The sequence below is a fragment of the Carcharodon carcharias genome, chromosome 3 (assembly GCF_017639515.1).
Source record: "Carcharodon carcharias isolate sCarCar2 chromosome 3, sCarCar2.pri, whole genome shotgun sequence".
NCBI lineage: Eukaryota > Metazoa > Chordata > Chondrichthyes > Lamniformes > Lamnidae > Carcharodon > Carcharodon carcharias.
Window position 1 is genome coordinate 155,682,656 of NC_054469.1, and position 13,310 is coordinate 155,695,965.

A 13,310-nucleotide genomic window follows, 5' to 3' on the forward strand; every position below is an offset into this window, starting at 1 on the left:
GCCCCCAAACCTCCCACCCCCCCCGACCTGTGACAATCTCTCCAACCCACCCCTCCGACCTCGGACACTCCCACCCCCCTGACCTCCGACATCCAACGCTCCTTCCACCCCTGATCTCCAACCCCTGACACCCCCCAGCTGCCCGAACTCTGCCACGCCCCACCCCACTCGAACTCCCACGCACCCATGCACTCCAAACTCTGACACCCCTTATCCTCCTGAACTCTGGCAGACCCATCCCACCGACCTCCAACATGCCCCATCCCTCCCTGAACTCTGACACCCCCCCACCCCTGCCAACATCTAACACCCCGTGCTCCCCACATCCCAATCTCCATCATCTACCACCCCCTGACATGTGGGCCCTCACTTTCCGATGCCAGATTCTCATTTGATAACCAAATCCTTCAAAATTGGCATCAGCATCTTCATGATCGGCAAAGATGATTGTGCAAAGCATTAGTCAAGGTGTCTTAACTCAATGGGTTCCATGCATTTGCAGCATCCTAGATGGTGTCTTTCCTTGAAAATGCTTTCTGGAATTCTGCTATCCCAGGCCTCGGTTTACAGCACTAAACATATGCCTCATATATTCACCTTTGTACTTAAGACTTCATTGTCCTTAAAATTAATTGGTCCATTGGCTATATCAATAATGTTACTTTCGGGTGCAAATAACAACCAAACACGTTGCCTTTCTCAAGAATTTCAGCACCGGATGTGCTGAGCAATTGTCAAGCAACAGCATCTTGCAGTTTTCATCCAGCCCATTGAATCTGCATTGAGTGTGAGCCTCGAGAACAAAGTGCTTCTGAAATCAATCCAAACAAATTTGCCTAGTCATCCATGTTCTCTTGTTACCATAATATATACAAATAATTAACTGGGAATATCCATACCCCCTTGAAACATCTAGGGTGCTGGCTTTTACCGATACACATCTGCTTACACTTATGTAGCCCAGCCACCTTAGTCCAACCAAGCACTGTAAGCCCATCTTTTGCATCTTTTACACCTGTTGGATGCCCTCTCATCATCTTCATTAGCATGTAATGACAAAATAGGGATGTTTCATCTGCATTATAGATTTATAGAAGGAGTAATTTGAAAGGAAGTATTCAATAAATGACATGACACTAGGAAGTTCTGAGGAACAAAGGGACCTTGGCATGTGTGTCCATAGATTTCTGAAGGCAGAGGGGCATGTTATTGGGGTGGTGAAAAAGGCATATGGGACACTTGCCTTTATCAATCAAGGCATAGATTACAAAAGTAGGGAGGTCATGTTGGAGTTGTATAGAACCTTGGTAAGGCCACAGCTGGAGTACTGTGTGCAGTTCTGGTCGCCACATTATAGGAAGGATGTGATTGCACTGGAAGGGGTGCAGAGGAGATTCACCAGGATGTTGCCTGGGATGAAACATTTAAGTTATGAAGAGAGGTTGGATAGACTTGGGTTGTTTTCATTGGAGCAGAGAAGACTGAGGGGTGACCTGAATGTGGTGTACAAGATTATGAGGGGCATGGACAGACTGGATAGGGAGCAGCTTTTCCCCTTAGTTGAAGGGTCGGTCACAAGGGGGCATAAGTTCAAGGTGAGGGGCAGGAAGTTTATTGGGGATGTAAGGAAAAACTTTTTTACCCAGAGGGTGGTGACAGTCTGGAATGCACTGCCTGGGAGGGTGGTGGAGGCAAGTTGCCTCACATCCTTTAAAAAGTACCTGGATGAGCACTTCGCACGTCATAACATTCAAGGCTATGGGCCAAGTGCTGATAAATGGGATTAGGTAGGTAGGTCAGGTGTTTCTCACGTGTCGGTGCAGACTCGATGGGCCGAAGGGCCTCTTCTGTACGGTGATTCTGTGATTCTGTTCAGCTGAAAGGTTTTCATCAGCAGTTAGCTTGGGGGATTTGACGATGTAACTTTCCGTTGCCTCATGATCTGCTGAGGCTTTATCTCCACGTATTTTTAAATGCCTTATTCCATGCTACCTTTTAAATTTGGTTAACCAACCTGAACTGTATTTGCATGGGGTTGATTTTCAATATTCAGTTTATTGCTGAAAATTTTGGCTTGATTAATCAACAGCGGCACAGTCAATGGCATCCTTTCACTTCCCCTCTGTCAAATCCATTCCATCATCACTTTGTCTAACTCATCATTTGTTGGTTTGTGCAGCTTTTCATTTATTCATTTCTTTCTGAATGTCACTTTCAACTAAGACTACAAGATCTGATCTTTCTACTTCTTTAAATCTTAACCCAACCCATATATTTACTCTTCACAATGATGTACGTCTATCTAATTTATATCTGCTGGCCTTTTTGACATGACTGCTTTAACTTTATTTCCCTGCACAATGTATCACTAACACTATTGAGACTTGCATTTTTTCAACCTGCACCGTGTATCACTATCACAATCAAGACACACTAAAACTATCAAAACTTATCCATTTGATTAGCCGTTGGGGTTAGGTTGGGCAGTTCAGAGTGGGTCAGGAGAGGGTCAAGGGCCACTCGGACCACTTGGAGCTTGGGAAAAGACAGGCACATGAAGTCCATAACTAGCCATTGTAGCAATATGTTATTTTACTCACTTAATAAAAATATTTAATATGGCATGGCAGTTTTAAAAAAAAGGTCAGTCTTTGGACATTGCCAGTTTTCAGATAGCCAAATCTGAGACGCTGTACCTGTAACTTAATTTAATCTAAATGCAGTACTTTCAGATTCCAATATGGACAAACTACATTAATGTTTTTCTAATGTAAGTATGAATTATTAAGGACTCATTTTTAAAGTATTTTTCTCCTCTTTCCTCACAGCTTCCACCTACTTTACATCACAACTTTCGAAAAAGTGTTATTGAAAGGTTTAAAAAGTCATTGTTTAGTCCACAGAGCAATCCCTGCAACTTGAAAGCTGAGCTTAAAAAGGTTTGTTGCCATAACACAGATAAAATGACCTGATGTAAATATCTGAAATTTCAATATTTAGTAAATTCAAAGATATACTTCTAAGCACATCACAGTTTCCAAAGTGAAAGAATTATACTAGGGACAATTTCACAAACTAAACAATCACAGGAAACGTCTGCTGAAATTACTGATGTACAAAAGATTAATCCACATTTAACCTCGAATCTGAATCATTTGTATAAATATTTAATGTATTTAAATACTCAATGACTTTTCTTTGTAACCAATTCCAAATAATACTGAGTTAGTTCATAGCGGAAAGATAATCAATCAAGTATAGATTGCAAATATCAAATAAGCTACCTTAAGTTGCATTTGTTCACTAGTGCATTCTTTTATACCTTTTGAGGTACTGTGCAGCAAATTTGACTCCCAAACCATGTGGCAAGCAGATCTTTAATATATCCTAAAAGTATTCTTTCTGATAGCTCCTTCAAGGGTCCCCTGAACTGATCGAACTGAACTTTGTGACAGCGGATTGTAATTTAATGCGTCAGACAACAAGAGAGAATGCAGCATTCCCTGGAGACAGGGCAGGTAAGGATTATTTAATAGATACCTATCTGGCTTGTCCAACAAAGCAAATTTGCAGTTTTATTTATGACTGAGGAAAGCCATACAACTTGTGAGCAAAGGCTTATCATTACATGTTAATGCATGGAATATGCCTTGGAATCATTGGGTGGAATTTTCTGTACCTGCTTGCAGTGGGCATGATAGGTGGCATGCGTGGACAATGTGGCGCGATCGGTTCCACGACGGCAGGAAGGCAGGTTGTGATCTTCCACTCAGCCCACTGATAGCGGGCCGCATTTCCTACCAATGTTCGTCGGGGACCTCATTGTAATACGTCAGTATATCATTAAAAGGCCATCCCACCAGGATCTTGGACCCCCGCTGGATCGTCTATCCACGCCGGCGGGAAAACACGTCAACATTTTTCACAACAGCACACAGGCGACGTGCACTTGGCGGCCTTCACTTTGGGGGAATTTAGGTGAGTGAACAGCATTGTTTTCCACAGCTTGCCAGGGTCGCCTGTTACTTTGCAGGCTTCAGGGCACCGGGGGACCTGGGTGAAGTGCTGCCCTGCCTTGGAGGCAACTTTTTTCAGGGTGGTGGTGTCCAGGGGCACCTGCAGCCCAGCCTTGGAGGCAACTGTTGCTGCTGTCAGGGGGATAGGGGGCAACTGCTGCCCTGACATTGGATCCCGAACACAAGAAATTGAGGCGGGAGGAGGGAGGTGAGGGAAGTGGCCACACAGTACAGACACCTGTATAAACTGACTATTCCTCTGCAACTGAGACAGTTCAGATGCAGCCACCGTGATATGTGTGTGTGTGAGAGTGAATGGTGATGCCCCTTGAACTGGCAGTGAGTGAGGGCTCTGTGGACGTGTGCTGGTTTTGTGAGTGTGAGAGTTGAGAGTAATGAGAAGAGTGACTTACCTTGGCAGAACAGAGGAGATCATTCATCCTCTTGCGGCACTGGGCGGCTGTCCTCCTCTGAAGGGCGTTAGCGCCGCCTTCCAAGCTGGATTAGTCACATTGCTGCCCATCAGGCGGCCACAGTGCAGATACAGGCCACCCCAACGGGCCTCCACAGCATCCAGCAGTCACTCGAGAGACCCGTCATTAAACTGATGGGCTGCAGTCTTTTCTCCTTTGCTGGCTATGTCTCCCGGGCAGTGGTGGTGATCTGGTAGCAATGAGCGGTGTGTTGGCGGCTGCCTTTTAAACAAGGCAGCCGGTGTGATGCAATGGCAGGGTGATGGCAGGAGAGCAAATGAGAGCCCGCCCGCCATGGAAACGGCGTGTTTCTAAGGAATGCATAAATAATGAGGCGGGTTTAGGACAATATGGTGTGAAAAGCCGCCATTGCATACGGCAGGTAAAATGTCATTTTACCTGCTCGCTACTGCACTTAATGCAAATCTGGGAAAATTATGTTCAACCAATTGCTTATTGTAAGTGAAATAGCATGTATAGACATTGATTACAAAATACTCAACTATAAAAAAAATTTGCTTGTGAGGGAAATGAACAACAACGTTTTGTTTTTATATTTCTGCAACTTTAACATTATGACTGGAACCATGGTGGAGGAGTGGAGGGGATACATTTTGAGGAATCTTTTAAAAGTGGGGAGAGAAGGAAGAAGGCACAGGTGTTTAGGGAGGGGAGGTCTGTAGAATAGGCCTGAGACATAAAGACTCCTACCAACCAAAACATATGTTGCAAAATGAAGCTTTTTGTAACCGTGTGACCGTATGGACCACAGATAATGAGCAGGATATTTCTACATCTTTGGTACCTCAATGTTGGGACCAAATGAAGATCCCAAGCCCCATCTTGCCAGCGGCAATACTGGCACAGCAATATCCCTGGAGGCCTAATTGACCTCCTCCATCCTTGACAGCCTCCTGATGCTGCTGGCTCAATAAGAGGGCCACCAGGAGAAGTGGGTGCTGCTGAGGCAAGTAGGAGACCTTAAAGGTGCCTCAAAGTGGAGGCGCCCTCAGAGGAGTAAAATTAAATATATTCATCAAAGGGAGAAACCAGTATGCCCCTCAGATTGGAGGAGAAAACCCTCCCAATGGCTAATTGGGGAAAGAGTGATCTTTCCTGTCCCCAGCTCCCTCTTTGGTGGCACCCCAGACTGCCACAGGGAGGTTGCCCCCATTAAGCTGGTGGCCTCCACACATGGCAGGGTGCAGCACTGCTGTGAGCCAGTAACATTTGCCTCTAATTTGGGCCTTAATTATGTAGATTGGCTGCCTAACTCCCTGTTGGGTAGCCACTCCACTTCCTGCCTGCCCCAGGAAAGTTTTCTGGTGGCAGGAATGTGTTGGGGAGCTGTGCCAACATGGCTCCCTTTTATTTTCTGAGTCACACCCTCCACCCCTCAAAGCTCACCACTCCGGGGCTGGTAAAATTCAACTCCATGTACATGACTGAATATTTCAATTGTCTAGCAAAAGGGTGATCAGTTTAAAAATTGCTTATTTATGCTTTTAAATAATTTATGACTTTTATTAATTGTGCACATTCCTACCGTTTTAGAAAATCTTATATTTATAAATAATCTTGTTTGTTAAGCTTTATTCATGATATCAAACCTAGCCTATTCAAAAGGTATAGAAAGAAAGAACTGCATTTACATAGTGCATTTATAACCTCAGGATGTCCCAAAGAGTTTTACAGCTGATGAAGTACTTCTGAAATGTAGTCACTGTTGCCCTTTAGAAACACAGAAGCAAATTTGTGCACAGCAAGCTCCCACAAATAGTATTAATGAATAAATAATCTGTTTTAATTACATTGGTTGAAAGATAAATATTGACTAGGACATGGGGAGTTGGGAATCTCCCATTCTCCTTTTCAAAATAGTGCTATGGGATCTTCTACGTGCACCTCTTGGGGCATACAGGGCCTCAGTTTAACTTTAAATTGGCACCTCAGTGAGTGCTGCATTCCCTCAGTACCGCACTGGAGTTTCAGCCCAGATTTTGTGCTCGAGTCTTAGGGCAGAATTTTACAGCCCCATTTCGGCGGGGACAGGGCTGTAAAATGCAGTGAGCCATTATACTCTTCAGTGACTTCGGTGGGAACTTAAAATCCCGCTGTTGTAAAATTTTGCCCTTAAAGTGGGATTAGAACTCACAACCTTCTGCGTCAGAGGCCAGGGCTACCACTGACTCAAGGCTGACACCATAGACACCACAGCACAAATTCTTTTCAAAATATATGAATCTAAAACTTCCCATGGGCATTGGTACATGAAATAAGCAAGTTTTGTAACAATAGATAGAGGACTAACATACAATGATAATACAGAATCTTTGAGATAAATTTTGAAATCACTGCCTAGATGGTGATCTGGCAGAGAAAGTATTCTCACCTGCTGAACCCACCTGAAATCAATGGAGTGAGGATTGAATGGATTCTACAAAGAACAGGTAATCTACTCCACTAGATTATCACTCAGGTAGTGAAGATAAAAACTGAGAAGGTTTTGGTTAGACAGATATTAATGTTTTAAATGGAATGTTAAATAGTCATGCAGTAATGGGCCAGCAACTTGTACATCTGTTACATCAGCTATATTTGATATTCCCTAATTTTTTGGTTATTATTGGTATTCTTCCCTAAAAACCCTAGTGAATACCTACAGCTATGAATATGAGGAAGGAATAACATACGAGCAGATGCAGGTTAGTGTTTTATTGTATGCATGTTGAACTATATTTATCTGTATTTAATAATAATTTAGTGAACTTGTAACTAAATTTTAAAAAGTAATCACACTGTATTTTATTTATTTTGTTTCTGTTATGGCACAGCCGATGGTAAATGCTGTGTTGTTCAAATCCCAAAGGCAAACTTGAAACAACTTCCACAACTTGTTTTGCAATTTGTATAAATTTTGAAATGTGTGCCCCAAATTCAGTAGTAATAAGACCACCAAGTCTTATAGGTTTTTACAAAACTTGGTTAAACATTTATGAATAGAAGAAATGACTTTTAAATAAATACATAGAACTATAAATTACTACTATGATAATTTCTAAATCCCCTAATCAATCTAACTCCCAGTTACACTTTCATTAAGGCAACAGTAAGACACATAGGGCAGAAATGTCCCCCTGTTGGGGGGGGGGTGGGGAGGGTTGTGTGGGGGCGGGCTGGGGCGAGCGTGAACCTGATCAGCACCCCGATCGGGACCGCGCTGCCATTTTATACGGGCGAGCCAATTAAGGCCCACCCAGTGTGACATGCGCCTGGAAGTGCTGAGCGCTCCCTATGCGGGGGGTGGGGGGGGGGGCGGAATTCCCTGAGTCAATGCGAAAAAGCGCTGTGCCTCAGGGAGATTATTTTAAGGTTTAAAAATTTAAATAAAGAAAAGGAAATATTTTAAGACATGTCCCCTCATGTGACAGTGTCATGAATTTTGATTAAAAATTTTATTTAATTAATGAAACTTTCATGAAACCTCGTCCTGCCCGTGGATAAGGTTCCCTGAAAAATGTGAAGGCCGCCTGGGCTCTTTGCCTGCCTGCCAACCTTAAGGTTGGATGGACTGCCCTGTTAATTGTTGTAATGATTATTTAAATTGTCTTTATTAGGCCTTTGACAGTCCTGCGGGCGCGCAGCCGATTTGGCTGCGTGCCCACCGAATTGAAAATCTAAATGATGAGTGGTGATGTCGGGACGCCCATCCGACATCACCGTGCTCATTTTATGCATTGACAAGTGGGCCCCGCCCCACTCGCCCACCCGAAAACTCGTTCCATAGATTTTAAAAGACCCAGGCAAAGAAATATGATACTCTGTACAAGTCGACTTCCAAGTGAGTTTTCTTAACCAGCCCTTTGAAGATAGCAGCTTGAGGCTTAGGTGCTGAAGGCTTTTCATACTTGTAAGATCTTAAAAATGCCTTCCCTTACACCACAGCCCTTGCTCCTTTATATATATAGCTTTTTCTTTGAATGCAAAAACTCATTGTTTCACTGTGCCTTTGGACTTTATATCCCTAATAATAAAATCCTCTCACTGCACTAGATTTTATCAATAATCTTTGTGAAAAATAAACACTGGGCAGAATTTTGCCCTTAATGGGTGGGCAGGCCCCACCGGCTCGATGGCAGGCGGGCAGCCGATTGAGTGGGCGGGCCAATTAAGGCTTGGATGGATGGTCAGCAGAGAATTTAATTTAATTGGTACTTTAATGGCTTTTACAGGACTGTTAACTGTCAGTGAGCACGCTGCCGACTCCCGCGCATGCCCACCGACCAAAGTATCGCTCAAGTGCGAGATGCTGTCGGGACACTCGCCTAACATCATCACACGCGCCTGCCCAGCGAGTGAAAAATTCTGGCCATAGATACATCATACTATTACTCTATTTTACAATAAATTCCAATAACATTATGAGAATTATTATATCTTTTTGACATTTCAAAACCTTGAAAAAATAATTTGGTTTATGTCCAGTTTTCAGTTCTACACTGTTCAGTACAAATTTATATAAAAAACATTTTTACAAATATTTAATCTATAAAAATTGTATTTTTGAAAGACAATGAATTAAAAATACCATTTGTTTGTCTACAATTTTTTGCTTGTTTCATATTTAGACCATGATTGAAGACGTTCTGATTGAAAGTGGTTATTATGATATCCTGAACACTGTTAACAGGTGAGTTTATCCACAACGGGAATAATTGTAAATGTGCTGCTTTGGACCAGGTAAATACGTAAAAAAAAAATCCAAAACCTGAACCCATTCCATCTTAAATCTGTCCAGTTTTGCTTTTAATAGAGGCCGGACAGCATTTGGACAACCAATTCATCCCAAGAAGCATGTCATTCATTCAGCTATTTTAATGAGGCTGCGTGCCACAGATTGTTTTTGTTTTTCAGGCTTAAAATTGGCTGGTCGGTATTCCCAGTCTTCTGAAAACTTGGCAGCTGCAAGGACACCAGGACTGCAACATGAAACAATTAAGTGCCTTTCCAGCACTTCCTGCTGGCTGGAAGGATCAGACATGCATCCCTCCTGCCCACAATATAAACCTGTTAATCTTCCTAGTGAATGTAACCCCCCACCTCCCTAGCCATCACCATTTAACAACCCTCTCCATTGTGAGCACTGACCCCTCATTCCCTGACCACCATTCCCAAACCACCCCTCTCAATCACTGACTCCCCTGCCCACGAATTGTGAATCTTCTCATCCCCTATCTCTCACTTCAATCTCTCTCTCTGACCCTCTCAATCTCTCCATGGTTCTCTCATTTTTCCTTCAAATCTCTCCCAACCCCGCTCATCTCTGCCCCCGGTCTCTTTCCCACCCTGCTAATTCCCTAAGCCTCCAAACCATGCTGTACCCATATTCCCTCGAGACCTCTATCCCAGCAGCAGTAAGACTATCAGCTTCTCAGCCACGGCCTGTTCTGCAGTGTTTTACCCCTAACATGGAACCTGTTTAAAAAAAAACATACATGAAGTTAAAACTCCACTGCGTTCAATTAGAACTTCTCCCCACTGTTTGGAAATCCTGCCCCAGTAATTATCGGGCCAAAGCTCCACTGTTGGTTATTAATGATTTTGCAAGCACTATTTTGTTGCTATTTCACTTTGGTTTACAGCAATCATTGAAGATGCTGCTGTAAAGAAACAATCAGTAACAGTGTTAACTTTTGTTAAAGCTGTAGCAATTCAGAAAGGCACTGACCTCTCCATAATAATGTTAGTCAAATAATACCAAATATCAGACTTTGACCTATCATTCTTACAATGTAACAAAATCATAAACCATTATTTAGTGTGTAAACTCTGTTAAGGCCTGTAATCATGATGCATCTCAGCCATGTTTGCATCATTACTTCATTTACAAATATCCTTGAGCTGCTTTTCTTTGGGAGGGGTCCATCAATTAAACATGCTTCACTTCAAAATAATTCTATGCACCCGTGGTCCTGGTGCACCCATAACTATTAATTTAGGCAATTGTTACACATGGGAAACATGCAACTGAATTCCTGAAATGCACTCTCAGTGAGTAAGGCTTCACATTGGAACCCTGATTTCATAAAATAGCCCTTATAATGCAGAACCTAATATGAAGTTGAATGTTGAGCCCTGCTATATTTGAAAATTTCTCATCTTTTTCCGTGGAAAGAATTTGGATAATGTTATGGTTTTCGTTTTAAATTTAAGGTGTCAGGTTTCATCCAGCCGTCTCTCTTTCTAGTAGTTCTCCAAGTGAGAAGGACGCTTGCCACAGAGTACATCCCATGGCAAGACTTGTGCTTGGAGTCATTTAATGTGGGGCAGCTGATGCACTGCAGCTACCACACATTTCTGGCTGACAAGTGGACTCTCCCATTCTTATCGCCTATTTATAGGATTTGAAGTTTGGACACCTTATGAAGGCACTTCCTGTGGCCATCAAGTCCCAGAGTGGGACTAGAACCCAAATCTGCTCTGATCTTGAAGCAGCCCCTTCCAGCCTACAGCAGATTCACGATAACATCTAGCTTTGGCTGACAAGTGGCAGGAAAACTTAGCACCACTTGCATGACAGATAATGACCATTTCAAACAAGAGGAACCCAGCCATTTCTCATTGATTTTCAATAGTTACGACTATGTTCAGATTCCCTATTATCAACACCTTAGAGGTCATTGATCTGGAAATAAACTGGTCCAGCCATATCAACACCATGCTGCAAAAGAAGGGTAGAAACTGAATTCTCTGCATTGAGTGCCTCAACCTCATAGTCTTCAGAGCCTCTTCACCATCTATAAAGCAAATAAGGAGTATATTGGAATGGTTAACATTCACCTAGATTGGTGCAGCTGCAACAATGAAGAAGGTTGATACCATTCAGGGCAGAGCTTGATCGATGCTATTACCATTGGATGCAATATCTACACCTTCACCACTAACATATTGTGGCTGCAGCCAACATAATAATGCACTGCAGTAGTTCACCAAGGTTTCTGCAGTAGGAACACCCTCCTCTGTGACTTGTAATATTGTAAATGACTACAGAAAGTGTTGTGGAAACACAAGCACTTGTGAAGCTCTCCTCCAGGTCACATACCATACTGACTTAAACTTTCACCTTGCTCCATCATCATCGCTGGTTCAAATGCCTGGATTATCCCGTTTAGCACCACCTTGGCAGCACAATCACCACAAGGGCTCTGATGGTTCAAGAAGAACCTTCTCAGTGCAACTAAGGACAGTTAACAAATGCAACATTGCCAGCGTCACCCATATCATGAGGATAATCCAAAAGTACGACCAAGTAATGTTTGTTATTTTTCTTGATCATGATGATGGAACTGAAGTTAGTTGGAGTAATTGAGATTTTGTTACAGATATTACTCTGTATGTTCAGTTGGTAGATGTAAATAGAGCGGCTCACAGTTCATACAGTCTCACCTCACAAAAGTGTTAATAGTTCTCTTACCAAAAGGCTAGAGAAGTGCCTGTGAGGTCAAATGTAAAGAGCAAAATATCCAGTTTAGATGGCAAGGGGATGTACAGTTATACCTCTGAATTACATCATTATATAATTAAGTATTAGACAGTATAAAGGATGCAAACTACATGGCTATCACACCACTAGAGGACCATAGCAAGAATATTCAACTGTATCAAAGGAAATGTTTCAATTGTTTTGGAATTGTTTGTACAAGTTGTGTCTGGTTTCCACATACAACAAAAAAGGGCAGAACTGCGTACAAAATATTCCTTGATACAAGGTGTTCAGGAAAGATAGGGAAAGAAAGAAAGGATAAAAGCAAAAAACTACAGATGCTGGAAATCCAAAACAAAAATAAAAATACCAGGAAAAACTGAGCAGGTCTGACAGCATCTGTGGAGAGGAACACAGTTAACATTTCGAGTCCGTATGACTCTTCAACAGAACTAAGGAAAAATAGAAGAGAGGTGAAATATAAGCTGGTTTAAGGGGGGGTGGGATAAGTAGAGCTGGATAGAGGGCCAGCGATAGGTGGAGATTGCCAAAAGATGTCATAGACAAAAGGACAAAGAGGTGTTGACGGTGGTGATATTAGCTAAGAAATGTACTAATAGGTGACATTAAGGGTGGAAAGCAGGACGAGCAAGGTACAGATAGACAGAAAGAAAGGAGTTTGGGTAGTAGTCCTGATTAAGGAGAGTGGATAGAAAGGGGGAATGCCCTGGAGATGTCAAGGATGGAATCAATTTGGTTAGAGCTACTTTACAGCACTGGAAGTATTCTGCAGGCCACAGTCTAGTGGGAAGATATAGAGAAGCAAATTTGCAAATAAGTTACAGAAAGGTGTAAGGACTGTAGAGTTGTTATAATGGGACTTCAATTATCCTAATATAGACTAGGTTAGTAATAGTGTAAAGGGTAGAGGGAGATGAGTTTCTGAAGTGTGTTCAAGAGAACTGGTTGATAAAAAGGAGGTATTGGATAGGCTAGCTGTGCTTAAAGTTGATAAGTCACCAGGGCCAGATGAGATGCATCCAGGGATGCTAAGGGAAGTAAGGGTGGAAATTGCAGATGCTCTGGCCATATTTTTCAAATCCTCCTTAGATACAAGGTTGGTGCCAGAGGCCTAGAGAATTGCAAATGTTACACCTTTGTTCAAAAAAGGGTGTAAGGATTACAGACCAACTTAACCTCAGTGGGTGGGAAAGCTTTTAGAAGTGGTAATTCTGGAAAAAATTAACTGTTATTTGGACAAATGTGGAATAATTAGGGATATCTGTTAAAGGCAAATCGTGTTTAACTAACTTACTTGAGTTTTTTTTGATGTGGTAA

At 42.4% G+C, this 13,310-nt stretch overlaps 1 protein-coding gene across 1 annotated transcript in view; it reads left to right on the forward strand.

The window, feature by feature from the left end:
- The window catches only part of nek10 (NIMA-related kinase 10), a 351,428-nt gene extending 341,988 nt beyond the window's left edge, over positions 1–9,440 (forward strand). The window contains exons 30-34 of the mRNA XM_041183993.1: positions 2,829–2,939; positions 3,410–3,518; positions 7,142–7,194; positions 9,118–9,179; positions 9,404–9,440. Coding sequence (XP_041039927.1) covers positions 2,829–2,939; positions 3,410–3,518; positions 7,142–7,194; positions 9,118–9,179; positions 9,404–9,440 — 372 coding nt within the window. The remainder of the gene's footprint in view (positions 1–2,828; positions 2,940–3,409; positions 3,519–7,141; positions 7,195–9,117; positions 9,180–9,403) is intronic.
- Positions 9,441–13,310: the final 3,870 nt, after the last annotated feature.